The sequence below is a fragment of the Periplaneta americana genome, chromosome 2 (genome assembly GCF_040183065.1).
Source record: "Periplaneta americana isolate PAMFEO1 chromosome 2, P.americana_PAMFEO1_priV1, whole genome shotgun sequence".
Lineage (NCBI taxonomy): Eukaryota > Metazoa > Arthropoda > Insecta > Blattodea > Blattidae > Periplaneta > Periplaneta americana.
This window is the reverse complement of record NC_091118.1, coordinates 91,039,075-91,061,498: the sequence shown is the minus strand read 5'-3', so window position 1 is coordinate 91,061,498 and position 22,424 is coordinate 91,039,075. Positions and strand designations below refer to the sequence as shown.

The following is a 22,424-nucleotide window of genomic DNA, read 5'->3' as shown; positions in this document are numbered from 1 at the left end:
CTTTACTGTTTTATGCCTGTTCTATCTGGGGAGGAGCTGCAATAAATGAAATTAAACACATCCAGTCATTTCAAAATAAAGTCCTACGAATTTCATTCAATTCTCCTTGGCTTGTCCATAACAGCCAACTACACAGAGAAACGGTTATTGACACAATCAAACAGTTTATTCATTCACAAGTTAAGAAGTTCTATAACAACCTAGAAAATTTTATAGACGCCGTCCACTGCTCTCTCGGATGAAAGTCCACATTTCCCACCAGAATCAAGAGCCGACTTCCAATGGACCTCATATTATAGCCTAATAAAAATTTATCATCACACCAACCTATGTATAAAATGTATTAACAATTGTTTCTTCACTGAGGAGCCCAATTTAGGCTGCCCTCAAGTCTTTGTCACGTATTGTATTTGTATTTTATTTAGAAGCGGTTTGTATACCGTTAAATGCGCAGATCGATCAATTTATTATTAAAAAGAATAGGAATTTGTATGTTTCTTCCTAACAACTCATTTCATTCTGAATCTGATTTTTCAGTCTGATTAGCATTAGGGGTGACAAAATCAGGGTTTGGGCAAAATCATCGAAGTGTGAACATTCATAACCAACTTCATCTTCATCTTCTATCCATTGTTACATTATTTTCAGAACATTAGTATTAGTGGTCATAACTGACATCATGGAATATGTATACAATAACTGTGGGACGTAATAAAAACTAATTACTGAAAAGAAATTAAACACGAAACATACGAGTACTTGGAAAAATATTGAAAGTGATGAACTACCTACTATGTAATACGATATACCGGTTTGTGAGACCGGCAAATATAGCATACAATAATTTATCAAATACTGTAATAAGAAACAGCGATAACAATGCATGACATTTAGATGACAACCACACCACAGCACATCTAGAGAAGACTAAACAAAACATACAGTAGCTCAAATGATAAGACATAATATTAAGCAATGTTGCAAATATTCAAGAAACAAAATACCATACCGGTCTGGCAGACCGGTATTTCGGGTTAATACTGCTACTTAGAAGGCGGATCAGTGTGTGGTTAGTAAACCAAACAGGCTAGACGCGACGCGAGGAGTATGACACAGTCCATCCACACTAAACTTCAGGGACAACGCACACAGATTCGCCCTCTATTGCTACTATTGATAATATTCCTTCAGCATATGAGCCGTTCAGAGCAAAATTGGTGTAAGGCAAAATTGGGTAATGAGGTTTAAAGTAAAAATGCTGTAACCTACAGCGCAAAGTAGCAGTTAATATGTCCTTCGTGCTATCCACTGACTACTAATAGTTTAAATAAATTGAATATTAATTGCTACTTTGCTCTGTATTTTACAGAATATTTACTTTAACCCTTATTACCTATTTTTGATATACACCACTTCTGCTCTGAACGGCTCATATAAGGGTACTACTTATATTTCTACAATATTTACTAATTTTAATATAACTATATAACAATACCTTGCTTAATTATTAAAAAAAAATCTCTGCATATAATGTGCGTATCAGAACATTCAATATTGATTGCTTAGTGCAATTTTACTACTGAAATTCACAAAACAACTCTACAAGCTGTAAAATTTACGAGAATGGTAACAACTACTTAAATTTCAGCGAATCAATACATGTGTTCTGCAAGCATTCCTAATTTGGGATATATAGAATATCTAAGTCGGTCGAAAGTGTCATTATTATAGCATATCTATATATGAAAAATGAAACTAGGTCTACATCTACATAATAATTTGAACTGGTAATGGAAATTACGGGAAAACTGCTGAACAGATTATTAATAAATGACCCCTCACTTTGAAGCTTGGAACCCAAAGTTTTTCGGAAAAATAGTAGTTTTCAGTGAAATGTCAATTTTCCTACATCATTTTCCTTTTTTCCGAAATCCATCTTTCGTCAGTTTTGAGAAGTAATTAATTGCATTCACGGCCGACTTGATTCTTCCTTCGCTTCTTTGTCGGCCGTGTTGCATTTCGGAATAAAACAAAAGACACACTACAATAAACAACAGACTATTACACGAAGGCCATGACTTACAGGATTGCTGACATAGAGTTCAGATGGCTCAGATTCTTTCACATTATAATGCCAATATGTCGACCTTCATTTGTGTAATTTTTTAGTAACGTATAATAGTAATATGCGTTACAAGAGCGGTATGTTGATGTTTTCATGTTCGAGGAAAAGATTGAAAAAGCGAAACGTAGTTGAGCTTTTTTAATTTCCGAGAACATGAAAACAAACATACTGCTCGTGTATCGTACATTATTTTGTGCGAAGATCGTTTATTACATACCTGAAAGACGAATTTCTAATTAGTTGCAATGAAATCTCCATCTTGGTTTCTGTTCAATGACGGCAACTTTGGAAAACAAATATATCTATCTTCAACATTGTTGCTATAAAATGTTTTCTGTGTTTACTATATTCCAGCAGGCCGTGATATACGTCTGTCTTTTTTTTCCCCCCCAGTGTATAAATGCGAACTTAAAACAAACGGTAAGGTTATGTAATGATTTATTTTTCATTTTAATATTTTAACAATATTATTTGTATAACCTATTGCAGTAATAACATCGGCATCTGGAATCTTGTTGATTTTTTCACGGCTTCCTTAATGTTACTTGCATTACAAATGCAGTAACTTTTGTGGTGTTGTAGAGTTTACTTAATTTTTGCAAATATTTAAAAACAATAATTAACAGTGCAATTTAGGTGAAATTGCAGTGGTAAGTTTCCAATTTATAATTATTACTATGTTAAACGTCTCTAAAAATATGTTAAAAACCTAAAGCAGTAAAATGAATATGGCGCTTAAGCGGTAAGAAGAGGGAAATTGTTATGTGCGTTACGTTGGGAATGTGGTATTTCACACTTACCGCGTATTGGTTTTGTGCGGAAAGCAAGCAAATACGCACGATCTCGCACAAAATAATTTACAGGTCTGATTCTCTGGTCTGTAGTTTTCCGAGTGCAGCTGTGTACTGGATATTAAGAACTACAAAACTTAAGAATGTTTGATGACATTATTACCATTAAAAATGAAATTTTATTATAGTTAATGCAATGCATAATGCTATACTGATGATGTGAACCTTTTGGGGTTTTATGTAAGCAGACGCAGAGAAAGAATATTTTATATTAGATCTTCATTTCTATAATTTACTCAGTAACGACTACCGGTATATATAAACTTATGTTACTAAAAACTATAAAACTTACGTAAGGTAACAATATTGTTATTAAAAATGAAATACTTTTATAGTTATTAATCAAGTGGTGTGGGTCCTTTTCATATCAGTGTAATAAGATATTTATATGTCTGATTCTCTAATTTTCCTTGGTAGTAATTGAGACATGCTTCCTATTTTAGCTGCGTCTTTAAGCTACATCAAAATTAATTTCATATTTCTTTGCTTTAATCGATTAGATTTGTGATTGCTGCCAAGCATATTTTGTTGTAGGGAAAATAGCAGGCCATTTCACTTCTTGCTACCGTGATGAGTAAGTATATTTCCAGCAACCAGCAACAAATGAAACACTGGAACTGCTAACGATTTACGATGGACAGTTTTTTATTTAGGGCGCATATAAGATTCTACAACTATGACATATCATTCGCCTCATTTTCCACATCTCAGCAATAAATTCCTCACAACAGCCTATATTACAGGAAATATACGGAATAACATTCATTGTTACACAAATTAATCCAGCAGTATTTGGTAGATCAGTATTGTCTGGAGGAAGCGCAAAAATTACAATTCCTAAGAAAAGATCAAAAGGTATTACTTACTGATAAAATAAGAGGCCTACAAGATTTTGAAGTCTCTTGATCACCTCAGCAAGATCTCTTAGTGGGAAAAAGTGATTCTGCCCTCTACATTTCAGGATAGTTCACGAAACATGCAGCAGCTATTACAAGATGCTAAGTCTTTTGTTCAAAGCATGACAAACCTTACATTTTCTTAACTTTCACCTACAATCCGCAATGACCTGAAATAGCTACTGCATTATTCCCACATGTAAAACCCACTGATCGTCCTGACATTGTTACTTGCGATTTCGCATTGAAACTCAAGAACAGAAGACGGATAGGTTCAAGGAAAAGTATTTGGCAAAAAAGAAACATTAAGAGGGAGTATGTTTCACTATTATGGAAGCAAATATCTATCAAAATGTCTGGTATTCTTCATTGAAAATAAATCTGAACAATTTTTATTTGAACTTTTTATGGACTTAGTTTGCAGCAATTGTTGCACAAGCCACTAGTAATCTATGTAATTTGAACTTGACATGAACACTTGGAGAAAAGTATAAAACCTATTGGGTTGTATGATTTCTCAATAGAAAATGGTTAATATATTCATATACAAAGATAACTGTGATAACTGGTAACTCATAACATTAAGCTTTATCATTTGACGCTTAATTGAAAAGTTCTTGAATATATAATCAGAGAATATGTCAATATAAATTAAAATCAGAGGTTTTATTCATGAACCAGGAACAAAGATTAATGGCGAAGTGGATTACTGTAATCTCGGTTAAGAACGCAGTTATCATAGAATACGAAACCACAGTTTAAAGGTAACCATTTTTAAACTGTAGACTAATTTCTGTGCACTTTTCATAACAGGCGGTTACTTTGATATGGTTAGCTGACAGCTCATTTAACGATGGTAATGTCTTTGATGGCACACTGGTTCTACAAAATAACTAAAGAAAAGCTTCCATGCCTCTGCAAAGACAATAGTCAAGCCATATTAGCCACTAGACTTACTAATCTTTTTCTCTTTGACCGTTATTTCGTTGTGCAATGTTTATCTCTACTTCTACTGTCCCATTCGTATAAGAAATGATGCAGTTTTGTATATATTATCCTTCTTGTTGACCTGGTAACATACCGGAAACCTTTAGGCCCCAACTCAATAGCTACTGATGTTCCTGAAAGTTAATACCATTCCTTGGAGAAAAATATAAATTACGGAGTAATCGATAAGTGTCGAAATTGAGTGAAGGAAAAACACTGATTTTTTAAATTACATTAAAAATATGAATAGATTATTTTATCAAATTTTAAATAACCACATACACAATATGAATTCACAAAAATCTCTTAATGTTTTTTTTCTGTAACTACGTATTTCTGTTAAATGTTCTTTCAGCCAGGGCGGGTAAATCTTTATCCGCCCTGTTTCAGCTAATTATTCTGAGTCTATTAATTATGCATTTCCATTTTTACTTTGATGATGATTGCTTACCAATGTATTAAATGTCAGGAGCGTACGCAAGGGGTGATTACCAGTTGGAACACTCCTTTGAACTTTTTAAAAAGAAATGACATTTAGATTTGAGTATTTCTTTATTCATAATGACAATATTAGTATAATAAATATACTGTAACACAGTAATAATATAATAGTAATAATAATAACACTAATAATAATACTAATAATAATACTAATAAATAATAATAATAATACACAATATTTTAAAAACCAATAATATAGATAGTAAAAAATTTTAATTTGATCCAACCCCCCCCCCCCCGACAAAATTCTGAGTATGCCACTGGCATTTGTATAGCGAATACTTTCAGACTACATTCAGTGGAAGGCAGTTTTGTTAATAAACAATGTTTTACTAGCCGCATTTAAAGTTCAACAGCCCACAAAAGTGCTTTTAATCTCTACAGCCAGTGTGGTTGCACAAGACTTCGAATTATTTTCAAATAATTTTAAACACCACCTCTTCCGCGTTGTACTGTAAAGCAATACGAGAAAAATAAAATTCAAGAGTCTTTTTCAAATACAGTCTACAAATGATAAAACACTGTTGCAGTTGTTTCTGTTCCACAAATTATTCGGACTAATTTATACTTTTCTTACAACTTACAGTGCGTGGTCAGAAAAATGATGCCACATGGTTCCAAATGGCCTCAACGGTTGGCAGCTTGTCTTGGTAATTTTAAATTTACTTATTTTAAATTAACAATAACTACAAATAACTGAAACTTCAGTACATTAACAATCATGACATAATGTCGTAGAGAGAGAACAGTACTATATTATATTCACTGACTCCTCCATTCGCCAACACATCCATACATCCTGAAACTACAAACGCGTACCTTGTTCGTTTTCAGCCGCCCTGGTCGCTCTGTGTAACGGATCTCTGGAAGGCTGGACGTCTCCAGCGCTGCCTCATTTGCAGACACCTCGCAACGATACTGAGGGAATCATATCCGACGATGAAGCGTCATGGATCGGCTCCCTGGCTCCTCTGGGAGCTCTGTTCGGCGCTCTTCCCTCTGGGTACTTGGCCGGCAGGTTCGGACGTCGATTCCTATTGTTGCTCCTTACAGTTCCTCTGTCTCTGGGCTGGATCACCATCATCCTGGCGGGACAATCTGTGAGTATAACATCAACAATGATAGTGATGAGAATTATGATGACAAAAACAGTAATAATAATATAAATAACAATAATCATGCTAGACACAAGTATCTTACTTCCAAATTGATCACCATTTCTAGCTGATTTTGGTATTAATAACACTAGTAAACACACTTTCTTTTGTGCACATAAACAGAATGTTGATTATTACCAAGTCTGATACACTGATTACGTATATGTATATACGTTAGGGGTCTGAGTACTTTAACGAACTTATATCTTATCGATAGCCGTATACAGAGTGGAAGGTAAGGTAGTACATTAATTGACAGGAGCCATAGAACTCATTAAACAGCAAGTTTACTCCGGCGAATTCCTGGATACGACATCGTGAAGGCCTAACCTCTAGCGAATGGCGCGAAGCTATTAAAATGACTGCACACGTGTCTTCCGTACGTTCCCTTCCGAGTAGGACTCGGGACAACATCTTCTGTCCGCGATGCCACAGAGAGCTAGAAACACTTGCACATGTCCTGGGCTCTTGTCCGCACGTTGAAGTACTCCGTAACTCACGACACCATAGAATTCATTCGATGATCGCCGAACAGTTTAGATCAATATATTTTCAAGTGTTCTAAGAAGTTCACGGACTGGCAGACAATGGCAGTACAAGAAACATAGACATGATTGCCATCCCACCAAATAACAATGGCTACATCATCGATCCCACCGTTAGATTTGAAAACAAAAGAGCCAACCTGAGGATGTAAATAGGGAAAAAACGACATCTGTGTACGTACCGTTCCATACTTCATGGACAAATAGGTCTACAACAAATTGATGTAATAGGCCTTATGGTTGGAGCGTGCGGAACTATTCCCGGTTTCTTCTTCCAGACCTGGCAACGTTTCGGCCTAGAGAGGAAGGCAATTGATGACATTGTTCTTGCAGCTCTGAGAGGATCAATATTTATACTCCGAAACCATCTCTACGGTCAACAGTGATCTTCAAATAATTAATTAGTACCTACTTATTTATTCAGTCATTTCTTGTCATTGTTGTAAGACTCCATTAAACTTGAACATATATTATATTATTTATACTTTCAACTGCCAATTGCACAATATGCTCTGTCTTAGCCTATTAATACAGGGAGCTGTTATCGTTTAGATAAATAAATAGAGTAAGATTTGTCAAATAACAAAAATTATAGGACTTATGGATAGTGAGATAATTACAAGTGTTCCGAAAGCGCTGACGGCAATTGCAAGATGTCTCAACGCCGCATAAGTAGTATCCCAAACCCCATGGGGTCAGCAACTTGAAGGGGGTGGGTTAAGTTCAACTACCTTTCACCATGTATCTTGTAGCAGGTGAGGGGAGGACGGGAGCAAACAAATGTACTGAGCTTTGGTGCAATACTTTGCGAGCTAATCTGGGATAAATCTTCGCACAAAAATGACCTACGTAAACTCCGGATAGGGACGTAACTGTTATTTGTTTAATTTGTGTAATTTAATGTCATAAAATGTAAATTAATAACCCGAATGAACAAAATAGCTTGTGTCTGGGCGCAGTTGAACAATGAATGCAGAATTATCAACTTACAATGCAATATATTTACAATTCAATACTAAGTATAACGTAATAATTTTAATGTAAGCAAGAAATAAGTACAGCAATAACAAGAAATGACGTGAAAATTAGAAATTTATGTCAAAATTAGTGAAAACACTTAGGATTGAAGTTTCTGTTACAATTAATGAAAACATAAAACTGATGTAACTTTGTGAACAAGATGTAATTAACATTACAGTTTGTTGTTTTATGAATCACTAATTCTGGGCGTTAATAATGAAATAAACTCTGTAAACCACATTCCTCTCACATCTTACAGGTACTGTTCAAAATGTCCACCATTAGCGTGCGTGCAGCTTTCACATCTTCTAGTCCAATTATGACGAACTCTGGCCAGTAGTTCTTCACTGTTCCGAATTTCTTCCGCGGCCTGGATCATGTCTAAGTACTCACGATTTGTGAACACTGGCAGCTTTTAGTTTTGAAATAAACTAAACTCTATCGCTGTACGTCCAACTGCACACTAATGCAATGTAAACATCACAATAGCTGATCAGTTGCGAGTACTAGACAAACTGTCTGCTGTGCGGAGAGCAATGCCAGATTCTTAGACCTTCTGTACGTGACCCGACAATCAATGTTTCCAGTGTTTCTTCAATCGATTAATTCGAAATCTATGAATTTTCCAATTAAAATATCGGTGCAACGTGAACATAATAGACGTTCTCTTCGTTGTTATACAAGAAATGAAACCGTATTTTAAACAGCATTTGTAAAATTCGCGATCGAAATGTCGGCATAAAAGTATTATTTCTTCAAAAACCTCGCAAAGACGAGCAAAATGGTATTATACTCTTTTGTTCGTTATATTTCAAGGAATCATATCCTACAATTAATGTCTACCTTACCTTCCACCCTGTATACATATAGCTCTACTTTCGTTTCCGTCCATTATACCAAGTTATACCAAGAGTCTCTTCACTTGACTTATCTGATTTACTATTGTTGACGTCTGAAAAGTTAAAACGGTTACTGGTAATGAAAACAAGGTAATCAGTCTGTATTTTGTTCAGTTGGGGTGCAGAGGTTTCGATAGTAGTGTGAGCTGTTCTGTGTGAAATTATGAAAAAAAAAATGCGTAGGTGTAAAAATCGCCTAATAATTCTTGGTATAAAGTATTGATCCGAAAATAAGCCGCTTTCGGATATAAGCCACAGCCATAGAGATTGAGGAAAGAAACATAATTATCGACAGCAATTTTATTCTATAGGCCAACACCTACGTACCGATATCTAATATTTGGAAAACAATACCTACTAGTGTCCTGCAATGTTCGAGCATGAGAGAAGCAACCAAGACATTAAAAACTTCATCTTATTTCATATGAAAAACTAATCGCAGAATCTGTACTGAAATCCTTAAGCAGTTAAGATACCATATGAAAGAGTGGGAGAGGAGGACAACAAATATTTTTATAAAAAGGTGGAACAAGCACGAGCAAATATTGGAGAATATCGAATTACTGATTTCTTAATTCACTTCATTTTTAAACAAAATATAGTATGATAAAATATCGTAAAGCCGGGGTCGCGAATATAAGCCGCACCTTAACTTTTCACGTTGAAATTTGGATAAAAAATGAGACTTATTTTCGAGACAATACGGTATATGTGGCGTGTTTACTCCGAAATCTCAGAGGCGACCAATATCTTAACTTCTCAAAACAGTCTATAGGTTTTACGTCAATTGCAGTCTTGGGATCCAGGATCATTTCTGAGCGCCTCATATAAGTTGTACAGTTGTCAAAAGAAAAAGTGGCCGCTCTCTAGACACAAAGTTCCCTTCGGGTATTTCCGCTACAATTCGGAGACAGGCGATGTTACATGTTGTTGGACCACGTGGGCTGATAACTACAGTCAGAATGAAAGTTTTTGCGTGTTAATCTGTAGCGTAATGGTAGCGTTTCGGGCAAGTGTTCGTAAGGTCGTGCGTTCGAACACAACCTAATGCTTTTTAGTTTTTTTTAGGAGACAGAGAAAATATAATTGCTCCTGTTTCTTTAATGACTATTTTAGTAATTAACATAAGGTTCATCAATATATTATGCCATTACTTTGTTTATTTATTATGACATTATAGCTGCAAATGGAAAGAAAGATTATATTCTCAACAAAAATATCTTTCGTGGCATAAACAAAACAAACTTACAGGAGCCTGCCTTAAAAAATTAAAACAATTAAAAGTAAAAAAAAAAAAAAACAAAAAACCACGATTCAATATTTAGTCCATCTTTCTCCCAACTCGATCACGTCTAGCAGTCGAGTGGGCATGGAATCGATTAGTGCTTTTAAATACCGACTGTTCTCAGCTACGGCATCCCAGGCATCCTGAACGAGCTTCCACAAATCATCAGGACGTCTTGGAGGGGGCTTGTGCCCATATATTCCCCAAAGGATTCAAGTCCGGAGAGCGACGAGTCCAGTCTATCAATTCGATATCCTGCCTCCTCGCAAACCAGTCCCGAATCATTTTAGATGTGTGGACTGGAAGATTATCCTGCTGAAATTGAAGAATTCCAGCAGGATATAACAACCTAGCATAAAGAACCATACAGCGTTCCAGCAACCGTTGATATTTGTGCTGGTTAAATTTCCCGCGAATACGATGGATTGTGCCCACTCCACGACAAGAAATCCTCCCCCAACACGACACAGATACTCTACCATTACGGGAACGCATGCCAGCGTATCTGTTGTCGAATCGGGTACCAGGAGGACGATATACGATATGTGGTCCTTCCCTTGTAGTAGAAAAGGTGACTTCATCAGAAAAGATTACTCTTTTCCAATCCCGATCACCATTTCCCACTGCAAAGACTAAACGTTCCTCTATATGCTCTTCCTTATGAACTTCCCTAGGAATGGCACGTCGAGATCTGAAATTTGCGGCCCTTAAACGAGTTCTCACGGTCTGGTCGTGGCCAGAAAAATTAGTAACTGCCTTCAAAGTAGCAGCTGTATGAAAGGGATTCCTTTCAACCTCTGCCACTAATCTGGCGTCCTGTTGTGGTGTTTAAATTTTCCTTCTACCACTCCCATCTTTTCGGCCAAAAATTGCCGAGCGTTGATAATTTTGCAACCATATCCAAGCTTGGTAATACTTGATATAATGTCTAATGCAATTTATGCAACATAATTCACAACCAAAGCAAACATTTCTAACTGTAACCATGAATGCGCCGAACTTGCTTGATTACAATATAGGCGTAAAAGTGAACTACGAAAAAAAAAATCTTCCCTCCGAAGAATTGATATCAAGTGTCAATGTTTCTTATAAATTTATTCAATTATTGTTCTTCTATTCAATTTTAGTATATTATGGTACAATGATATTCACACATTGTTCAATCTAACAGCTGAATTAGGACATATCTAACCAACGAGCATTGCCTATATAGCTAGTGTAACCATGATTATCGTTATTTGAATATACTGTATTTAACGTATGTTGTACCAATATTAAGCATGTATAAAGTGATAGCTTCTAATGATCTGATGATGGCATATCATGCCGAAAACGTTAAATAAAATGTAATATAGTTAACAACACTATATATTATATGACAAGGAAATAGACGGTCCCACTTATCCTATACTCATTATTTACATGTGTTTTAATTTTTTCTGCAGTTGGCGCTTCTTTATACCGCAAGATTCATTCTGGGACTCACAATGGGTGCCACAACAGTTATCACCCCAATCTACAACGAGGAAATAGCTGAAATCAATCTCAGAGGGGAACTGGGCACATACATGGATCTTTCCATTACTATCGGCATCCTCTATATGTATGCAGTTGGTGCCTTCGTCCCTTATATTTGGCTATGCATTCTCGCTGCCATCATCCCTGTACTTTTCGGAATTACCTTCTTCTGGATGCCAGAATCTCCCGTATATTTACTCTCTAAAGGACGCAAAATTGAGGCAGAGAAATCTCTTTGTTGGCTGCGAAATGTCGATATCTATAACACTCATCAGGTATTGGAAGAACTGAATGGTATACAAAAGAGTTTGGAGATTGTACTTCCATCTGAAAGCGTTCCAAAGTCATCCCTATTCAGGATCTTGGAAGTGGTGTTCGGTTTAATGATATTCCAGCAACTGAGCGGTATCAATGCTGTCATATTTTACACAGTGGACATCTTCAAAGCTTCCAAAAGTACATTGTCTCCTTATCTCTCCACACTCATAATCGGCATCGTCCAAGTGCTGGCCACTTACATAGCGGCACTCTTCATGGACCACATTGGCAGACGCGTACTACTAATCCTCTCAGATATATTCATGGCAGTGTGTCATCTGGCACTTGCAATGTACTTCTACTTCAGCGCTCAAGGATCAGATCTGTCTTCCTGGAGCTGGGTTCCTCTTGTAGCTCTCAACGTGTTCATTATCGCGTACTCTGTTGGATTCGGGCCCATCCCCTGGTTCATGATGGTCGAGTTGTCAACGAATGAAGCCAAGGGACTTGTGAGCGCCTTGGCAGTGTCTCTCAACTGGACGCTGGTGTTCATCGTCACCAAGGTGTTCACATTGATGCTTAGTAAGTTAGGCCCTGCTGAAACGTACGGGGCTCTATGTGTGATATGTGTTGCGGGGTGTGTGTTCGTGACTTTTTGTGTACCGGAGACGAGAGGGAAGACGAAAGAAGAAATTCAAAATGTGCTCCAAAAATCACATAATGTACAACAGGCCACATGACAACTAAAACCAAGAATGTGAGAATCACTTATTATTTTTATTAGGAAAGAAAAATAAAGGAAAGGCAGAGAACAGAGTAAGTTTTATGGTTTGTGCGAAATTAAATTAAAGAGCCAAGAAAATATTATAAAGGTAACAAAGAAACTTATTCATAGTAAAAAAAAACATCAGGGAGTAATAGGCTTTGTGTCAAGCGAAGAGAATATACTGTTAGAAGATAACAGATTAATATGAGTGTGAAAGAAAAATATGTGTAAACTTTGTCAACATAATCAAACATTAAATCGTAAGTGGAATTTAAGAAAACGTGAATGTAATATTTTTTTAAGAATATTTTATATTAATCTACCATTTCATTCTCCCATCTGCTCATTTATCTATTTATTTGTTGTTTAGTCAACTGTCCGAAGACAGATTTGAACCTCCTAAGTTACACCAATAAGTCATCACTCATGATTCAACTAAGACAGAAGATAATTTGTCCACCTGTCGAATAACGATTAGTGGATCTGACCGCGCAGCCTGGTAGCGTGGGTTCGATTCCTGGTCGGGGCAATTTACCTGGTTGAGTTTATTCCGGTATTTTCAGTCAACCCAATATGAGAAAATGCTGGGTAACTATTGGTGCTGGACGCCGGACTCATTTCACCGGCATTATCACCATTTCATTCAGACGCTAAATAATTTCAGATGTTGATGCAGCGTCGTAAAATAACCCACTAAAAAAAAGATAATGCGTTAGGGTGGCCAGTTCCTTCCCCCTGCATTGCATACATCGCCCAAAAACTCATATTACACTATAGACTTCATAATACAACTCTAATAATTTCCTAGTGGGAGATAAATGCACATAACAGTTTTAAGTTATGCTATTTAGTCTTTTTTCTCAATTGGAAAGTATTATATTTTGCGTTGAAACAGTTTTCCATTCTCAACTGCAAACATTGGTGCTAAAAGAAATGTTCCATTTTGACTTTTAACACTTTCGCATTGACAATATCCATGCTCCGAGTTTAGATTTGGCACATCTAATGATAAATTCATACAATAATGATAGCATAATACTTGGCTGCATTGCTTAAAAACAATGTTATTATTAATTTTGTCTTCACCATCGACGTAGTATTGAAACTTTAATCATCGTGAATGTTCTTATACATCTGTATTTAATTCACTTAATATTTCATTTTATATCTCTAAGAAAGTTTCATGTTGTGTATATAGTGCATGTAAGAATAATAAAGAAACAGAGAAATTAACTGCAAGAAAGTTATAATAGACATATAAAAGAAGAAGCAACATGAAGAGCTACAAAGTCTAAAGATATTGAATTAGAATACAGGATCCAAGCAAAGTTGTGTGCTGCTTTCATCTTCAGGCAGTTCTTCCTTCACCTTGTGATGAGTGTTCCTCTTAATTTTATAAAAGGAAACTGTCCTGTTACAATCTCACAATATATGACATCGCAAACAGCCAGGGCCATTGTTATTTTTGGCATGAGGGCTTGGCCAAAAGAAGTTCAAAAGAGATTGGCACATACCTCTATAATTTCTTTTTTCTGTGCCCAACACAGTAACAAACCTGGTAATTATGTTTTCAGACAATTGTGTTAGGCAAAACAAGAACAAATTCATTGCCTCATTATTTCTGTACTGCGTAACTAACCTGTGTTAATGTCATAACACAGAAATTTTTAGTCACAAATCATACCTTGAATGAGAATGACTCTATGCTTTCTACTGCCGAAAGGGGGGGGGGGGGGTAGAGTTATTAAAGAAGGACTTATATTACTGCCAATGCAATGGGTACCAGTACTGAAATTGCACAAGAAAAAAGGCAATATATACAAAGTCAATGAACTAGCTACACCAGATATCTTAGATTTGAAAGACTTAACACACAAAATGGGAAATAAAAATGGTGATAATATAAATTAGTCTACGATGAAAATCATGGAGGTCAGAAAACAGGATCCTATCGCCATCTTCTATAAGCACTCCTATGAACAAGATGATTTCGAAAAAATAAGTAATCGACAAAGACGGAAGCGCAAATCTTCTCTAGCAATACGAAAGCCAGTATTTTCTTCGCCTCCAGGGATAGATGTGGGGGGGAAATTTGCTTGATCTGTGTAAAAGTTTGAAAGTTTCCAATGGTGTTGAAGAAAATAATGCTACATTTGAATAACAACCAAACATGTTTTTTCTCACTACATGTTTTTGTTTAGTCGACTGTCCGAAAATAGGTTTGAACCCCATAGGCCTAAGTTACACCAATAAGGCATCACTCATGAGGCAACTAGGCTACATGACGCAATTTATTTCTTATCATTGTTGTCATCCTGGTTGGTGTAATTTATTTCTTTTATTGTTGTAGTCATCCCGATATCAACCAATATCATTTTGTGTTTCTAAATCTACATTTGACATATTTTTCCATTGTATTGCATAAATTTATTACAGAGCTATGTAAGGAAAAACCTGTTGCAAGTATTGATATATTATGGAATACTGTTATATCTGAGGAATTTTGTCACAATATTTTAATGCGAAACTGCTACAACCCAAAAAAATGTCACATACAAGTTACATAAAACAAATAACGATAAAATGAATATTTCAATAAACTTCTATAACAATAACGATTATATAAACCAATATTTATTGTTGTGCCATGATTCTCTGATTTACCATCTACAATGGAAAACTTTAAATGGCTCTACTGAAAAATCTCTATTTTTGAGTAGTAACAGTCTCGTCCCGAGCCATCGACATATCGTCGAGTGAAATGTACTGCCTGATAATAGCTGTGCATATCAGACAGAACCTCAATCAGAGGTATCCATTTATTTATTTACCTATAAACCTAACCATCCATCCGTACATTACTTGACATGAAACGTTTAAGTGGGCACATAATTGGTAGAAATGTCCGTTACATTTTTTTTTGTTGTATAGGCTACGAGCATCTTGCGCTTTAGTGGGAGAGCGCCAATGCAATCTGCAACATATCATTATTGGAAAAAGAAATTAAGTTAAACATTCCAAACGGATAAAGGCGAAGGAAGTTTAAAAAATATTAGCCAAATATTTATGTACAATCAGTATAATGGTACATTTAAAGAAAAAGAAAAAAATGTACTTAATAAAAATAATTACTTCTTGACAATGATTATTATTATACATAATTTTCATAATATATCATATATTATTAAACTAAATAAGCCTGAAGTATTTTTACTGCATATACTTCAATTTTTAAAGTATATTTCAATAGTTTTTAATGCATAGATACATACATATTTTCTGTTTTTTTTTTAGCGCTTAAATTTCCGCGGTCTACTGATAGCAATATATTTTACTTACGGTACTTATAGTCTTCCCCCACTTAGCCCAGAGTTAGCCTTTTGATATTACAAGGTCTAGTAGATACGACAGAACCTATAGCATGCCTTTAACTTGAGGGCATTAACATAGATAAATTCGTTATCACTCGAAGTTACAAAGTGTGTCGTGTTCGTAGATTCAATGTATTCTTATTAGTGTAGTCAGTGACAGAAATTGTCAGTGTACAAGTGTCTGTAACTGAAGCCGTAGGCTGCAACCATAATATCTACATCAGATGGGTAGGCCTATATAAAATCGAATAGCTATTTCACTAATAGTAATATTATTTTTTAACTTTATAATTATACAGTACAATCCAAACTTACGGTTTCAAGTTATCCGTTGATTCATCGTTATTATTGTATATTTTTTAATACCGTTTTCTTCGTTTCATTGATTCTCTTACAAATCTGACACCAAACCAAGATGCTTTCCAGGAATGCCCTGTGTCGCATACTATGTGCGACGTGACTCTATCACCTTCATTGTTTCTTTCGAATGTAATAATTACAGCCCTTACATTAATATTTTTGTCCTAGACCAGATATCTAATTTCGTCCTTTCTTTCTTGATATCCTGATCGACATACATAGGCATACTTCTTGAAATAATTCCAGTTGCCAGTAGTTGTCAATTTCACATTCAATTGCCGTGTTACACACTCTTGTTTTCTAATGGTTTCTATTATTGCCATGCAATATTCTAACATAAGAGTGGATATCAAGATATTACACACAATGCTCTGCTCCATTGGCGTCCAACAATACGTAGAAGTGAAGCATGTGAACTAAAATAACAGAATTCGTTAGAAACTGGCAAGAGGCCTTATGTTTGGTTCATGTTTGCTGAGACTCTGTAAAACCGAAGTTTGCTTTGCATTTGTTCAGACTTTCCTCTTCCTTAATAATGTTCAGTACATTTCTTTTTTGTTTCTCCCCTCCTGGTCTTTATTCTTTAGCTGCACAAGGATGTCAGGCATATTCTTCAGGAGTTATGCATAGTAATGAATACAGGTAATTTTTGTTGTAATTAATATGACTAAACATTAATAAACATATACGAATAAGCAAATCAAGCAAAATATCTAAAAGAAAAAAAAACGCATATGTTCATAGTACCGACTACTATCGTGCAACATTCAAACATGAGAGAGGAAACCGAAAGTTTACACTTCGCCTTATTCCATATGAGAAACTGATCGCAAGATCAAATCCTTAAGCGATTTAAAACATGAATGGATTGGAGAGGGGGACAGCAAATATTTTCACAACATGGCCGAACAAACATGACAGACTTCCTCCTGCAGAGCGATCATAGTCGAATATCGAACTTCGCCGTACTCAACAAAATGAATCGAACATAACGTCTATGATGCACGACGATAATACTGTAGCGTAAAATTAAATAATTTGTTTTATTTATTAACAGGTTAGATATTATACGATAAAATAAGATGTAGCATGTAAGTTAAATATATATATATAATTTATAAAGAGGTTGAATATTGCAATCTGTAATGAAGTGTAATACGAAAATGAGACATTATTATTATTATTATTATTATTATTATTATTATTATTATTATTAGCCCTACTTATTTACTATTTTTTTAATTATAGAATTTATTTTATTTGCAGCTTTATATATTTTCGTTTTTTTTTTAACAATAACTTAAATTATACTTTTGCACATCCAAAATCTTTTGTCTGTGAAGAATGTGAAAAGTCGAACATCAAATTTTAGGTTGACAAGGGTATAGCTCTTGACATCTTTAAAAGGAGAAAAGTCCACACCTGTGGAGTAACGCCTAGCGCGTCTGGCCGCGAAACCAGGTGGCCCGGGTTCGATTCCCGGTCGGGGCAAGTTACCTGGTTGAAGTTTTTTCCGGGGTTTTCCCCTCAACCCAATATGAGCAAATGCTAGGATCCCGGACTCATTTCACAGGCATTATCACCTTCATCTCATTCAGACGCTAAATAACCTAAGATATTGATAAAGCGTCGTAAAAAGCATACTAAAAAAAAGGAGAAAAATTCTTCATCAAATAAAGGCATACAACTAGGATTACAAGTATTTTTTATGATGTTACGGAATTTCCTTGTAATGGATGTTTAGATGGAGGCTAATTTGATATTTTTGTATTAAATAAATTTCAGCAGACATTTTTGTTTGTTTATGTAAATTTTTGTTAATTTAGTATATTTGTAATGAGCCAAAGTTTAGTTCAATATGGCGCAAAGGAGAGATAAGATAAAAACAAAGTGCCAAGTGATGCTTAATAATTATTCTGTACCCAACAAGCACACAAACATTAAAACTTGATGTTGTATGCAGTTTGGTTATCTAAAACGCTAACCTAAAACTTGTCAATAGGTCTAAAATGCAAGACAGAAATGAATAGGCCTAATTGAAATAGAACCTTCTCCTGTTATGAACCTTGTATCACGCAGTGCATACTCTATAACTGCATAGTTATTCTTGGTGATCTTTTCAAAGATCCGTTTCAGATCTAATAATTTGATCTGTATAATTCTCTAGCCTATGTGGTTATCGGGGCAAAATATTAAGACACCTGTCTGTGCATGTAAGTGAAGCAGTCGCTGTTTCCCATCCGTGGTTTCTTTATACGTCTGAGGGAGATCTTGAGCTTCTTCTATGGAATTTGATTTAGAGGGAAAAATAAGCCTTATAATCCGTCTTACAATTCTCTTTAATCTTTCCTTCTTAGGAAGCTTTATAGCAGGTTCGCTGGATGTAGTTGCAAGGGCATTCTGTACGATGTTACATGTAGATTCAATCAAGCTGGAAGCTATGTTTTTTATGGCATCTTTTAAATCTGCAGCTTTGCAGCGGCTCCAGTCGGAAGCATGCCTGTATTCCTTCCACAACAGATGACCCATTTTCAACACCAGATGTAGTAACTATTCCCGCACATCGATTTCTGTATATGTATATATATATATATATATATATATATCTCCATTTAATACCATTCCTCATGGATCAGTGATTCAGGAACATGTATCCTTTATAAATAAACTTCTTAGTCCCTTTTGAAGTAGGAATAAATTAAAATTTATATCCATTCTATCTTGCAACTGCAAATTTCATATTAAACTACCGGTACCTAATTGTTTCCATAAAAGCGGTTCAGATTTTTGGCATGTTCAAATTGTTTCCATAAAAGCAGATTACGTTGCTGTTCGATGAATTGTAGTATGTACAAACTTTAAAAAGGAATGTGACATGTATAAGTTTGACAAAAAAAGTATTCTGTAATGTGTGACAAAATGTCCGTGTTGCAATGTCATTTTCGTAACAACTCGTCATGGTGACATTTTGTCAAAATGTGACAAAAAGTCCGGATACGCTGACAGTTTACAGCATTCATACAACAGTGCTCCTACTGTTGATTGTTCTTTAACTTGTTAGTGGTCATTGGAAACAAAGTTCAGAAGGCTGCCATGCTGTAACCTCGAACCTCTCTCTTTGCAGTGCGTTGTGAAACATGACTAGTCGTGTTTGTACATGAATTCCCCAAATAAATATTAAAAGTCACGGAACAAAAATATAAATAAATAAATAAATAAATAAATAAAAATAAAATAAAATGAAACTGAAAACAAAGTTAACAGTATAACAAATGTTTTCTTCTATTAGTAACAGCATATTCTTACAGGAGTTATTATTTTTTTATAATTATAATGGAATTAGTACTAATGTATTTATTTTTAAATAATTTAGTTAAAATATTGTAGAAGCAACTACAGAGATATTATTATGACGTGATTCAAGAAAACGGCGGGTTACTGGCGTCTCACTTCCTGCGATATCTGCTAAAGGTGCGGCGTAGTAGAATTTCAGGTGCCATATGGCATTCGCTATAGTCACGATTCGTGTCACAAAAGTCTTGATTCTTCAAGTGTACAAAGATAGTAGCCTCTATAAAGTTTAGTGACAATTGAGTATTTAGGTAATGCCTACCAACAAATTCTCATTGCGTGAACGTTGAGTAGACCTATATGTACAATACATGCATAAAAGGCAGAAAGACGTGTGTGAAAACAAGATTAAAATTTCGAATCAAGTTTCCAAACAAATCTGTGCCTTCTGCCAAAACAATTAGAAGACTCGTTAAAAGATTTAAAGAAACAGGCTCAGTGAACAACCGAAAATCAAACACCAAACGTAGTGTTCTTACAGAAGAAAAATTAGATGAGATTGGTGAAATATTGTGAGCCAATTTCAGCAACGACTGTGAGCACGGTAAGTCCAAATTATTGAACATTTATTGTTAGTGCTGTTACGTATTATAATACTATAATGTTATTAAAGTACCGGAAGAATGGTTACGCGCTCGTCGGAAACCTCGCTAGCAGAGGGACATGAGTCATCCGCCGTTTTCTCTCATCACGTATAATAATGTATCTGTAGTGTTAACTTTATGATTAGGAAACATCAGTGAAACATTCAATTCAATAACGGTACGCTCACTTAGCTAAAACGTCAAACCAAAAATTTGGGGAAATGATACATAAAAGTGAAAAGCTGAGCTCAGTTTTTGATTCAGCATTCCAGAGAACAGTGAATTTAATATAATATTTGAACAATGTTTTTGTGAACGTTAATTTCTTAAGTCTGTGTAATAATAAGTATATTATACCTATATCATTTTATTAATACTTAAGTTCTAATTGTAGTATCATCTTTTATATAGGTTATTTGCTTGCGGGGAAAAGTAGTATTTGCAATTCTCTTATTGGCATGAATGTTACATTAGCCTCTATTCCACGTAGCCTATAAATTGAATTCTGGATTAATTAGGTTAACTTATCTATTTAAAAATAGTTCAGGTTAATTGGATCTTACATAGCCATAAATACCCTAAAATATAAATAAAATCAAGAAATCATAAAGAAAGGTTTACAAAAAAATATTCTACAAATTCAATGAAGGAAATTCTGTTATTAGAAATTTAAATATAAAAAGTGAGATTTGCACTTTTTACTTTCCTAATTTTAAATTTCCTATCACATTAGATATTCAAATACATTAAATTATATCCATGTCCTGTAATCTGAACTTGTTTCATAACAAAACTGTTTGCCTCATATAACCTTTTAACTATTTTAACATTCTTCATAAAGATGAACTGTACAATCAGAATCATATTTCTTTGATGAAGTGTCCAGGAAAATATAGAAGTCCATGCAAGACACATTTTTGAAATTACATTTTGTGATTCACATAGCCTTTATTGGATTCATTACGGTGACATATGATGTAAACAATATAAGATTAATAAGTGTTTTACGTGATTATTAAATAAATTAAAAGAGAAAGAAATATTTCAACAATTATTTAAGGAAAGGGGACTTCATTTAAAAAAACGGGACATTTGTCGTCCCCAGCATACTTTTCTCGGGACAGGGGACAAAAGGCTGAAAAAGGGACAATCCCGTTAAACTAAAACCTCGTGCATCTCTCGTGTTTATCATACGGCTCGTCCTTCCCTCACACGTTACCTGCACTTTGTTTATGTTTTTACTGTGCCTAAACGAGACGCTCTACTGTATGTCGAAGGATGTTGTACACCATTGAATTAAGGTGGTCTAGGGACATCTTTCAGCTACATAACTGCCGACATGCATCCCCCTTTCTGTCTCTCCATAGATTTATTGACGTACCGACTGTTGTATTCACCCGTTTATATGTGTATTAATTAATCCATCATGTATCCGTCCATAAACACATCAATTTATGACCCTTATAAACCTTAATTCTCTTAGTATAATGAAGTTCTGCTCTTTTAAAAAAATACATATTTTAGACAGAGGCATGGCGTGAGGTGAGGTTACAGAAAAACTCTGTCTTTAAACTAGCACATCATGAAAAAGTAAACACATTATTTTTAATAAATGATTACTCTCTTTAAAGATTATTTTATGTAAAATTCTACATATAATACAATGTTCTTATGATCAGTTGATCTTCTTAACTGTACAAAGTATTTTATTATTAACGGGGCTACACTGCGGCTTCATCCAGATCTAACTTCTCTCCTTGGTTTACCCTTATGCCCTATTCCATGTTTCGACATTACGTCATGTATGAGTCATTCCACGTCAAATCGCACAGCAATAAAACACGACCTTCTCGTAAATGGTCGAATTTTTTTCCATGAATTCCAGACATCAAATAAGGAGACCCGTATTGTTTTATTTTCACAATTATTAATTATTTGTGTAGTTATGAC

At 35.0% G+C, this 22,424-nt stretch overlaps 1 protein-coding gene across 2 annotated transcripts in view; it reads left to right on the top strand.

Moving 5' to 3' along the window:
- Positions 1-22,424, top strand: part of LOC138694417 (facilitated trehalose transporter Tret1-like) — an 83,372-nt gene that overhangs the window by 10,057 nt on the left and 50,891 nt on the right. The window contains exons 2-4 of one of the 2 annotated variants that reach the window (XM_069818111.1): positions 5,947-6,010; positions 6,195-6,460; positions 11,712-13,094. In XM_069818111.1, coding sequence (XP_069674212.1) covers positions 5,947-6,010; positions 6,195-6,460; positions 11,712-12,782 — 1,401 coding nt within the window. In that variant the 3' untranslated portion in view covers positions 12,783-13,094. Of the gene's footprint in view, positions 1-5,946; positions 6,011-6,194; positions 6,461-11,711; positions 13,095-22,424 lie in introns of those variants that run through there. The other variant, XM_069818112.1, reaches the window with a different exon arrangement.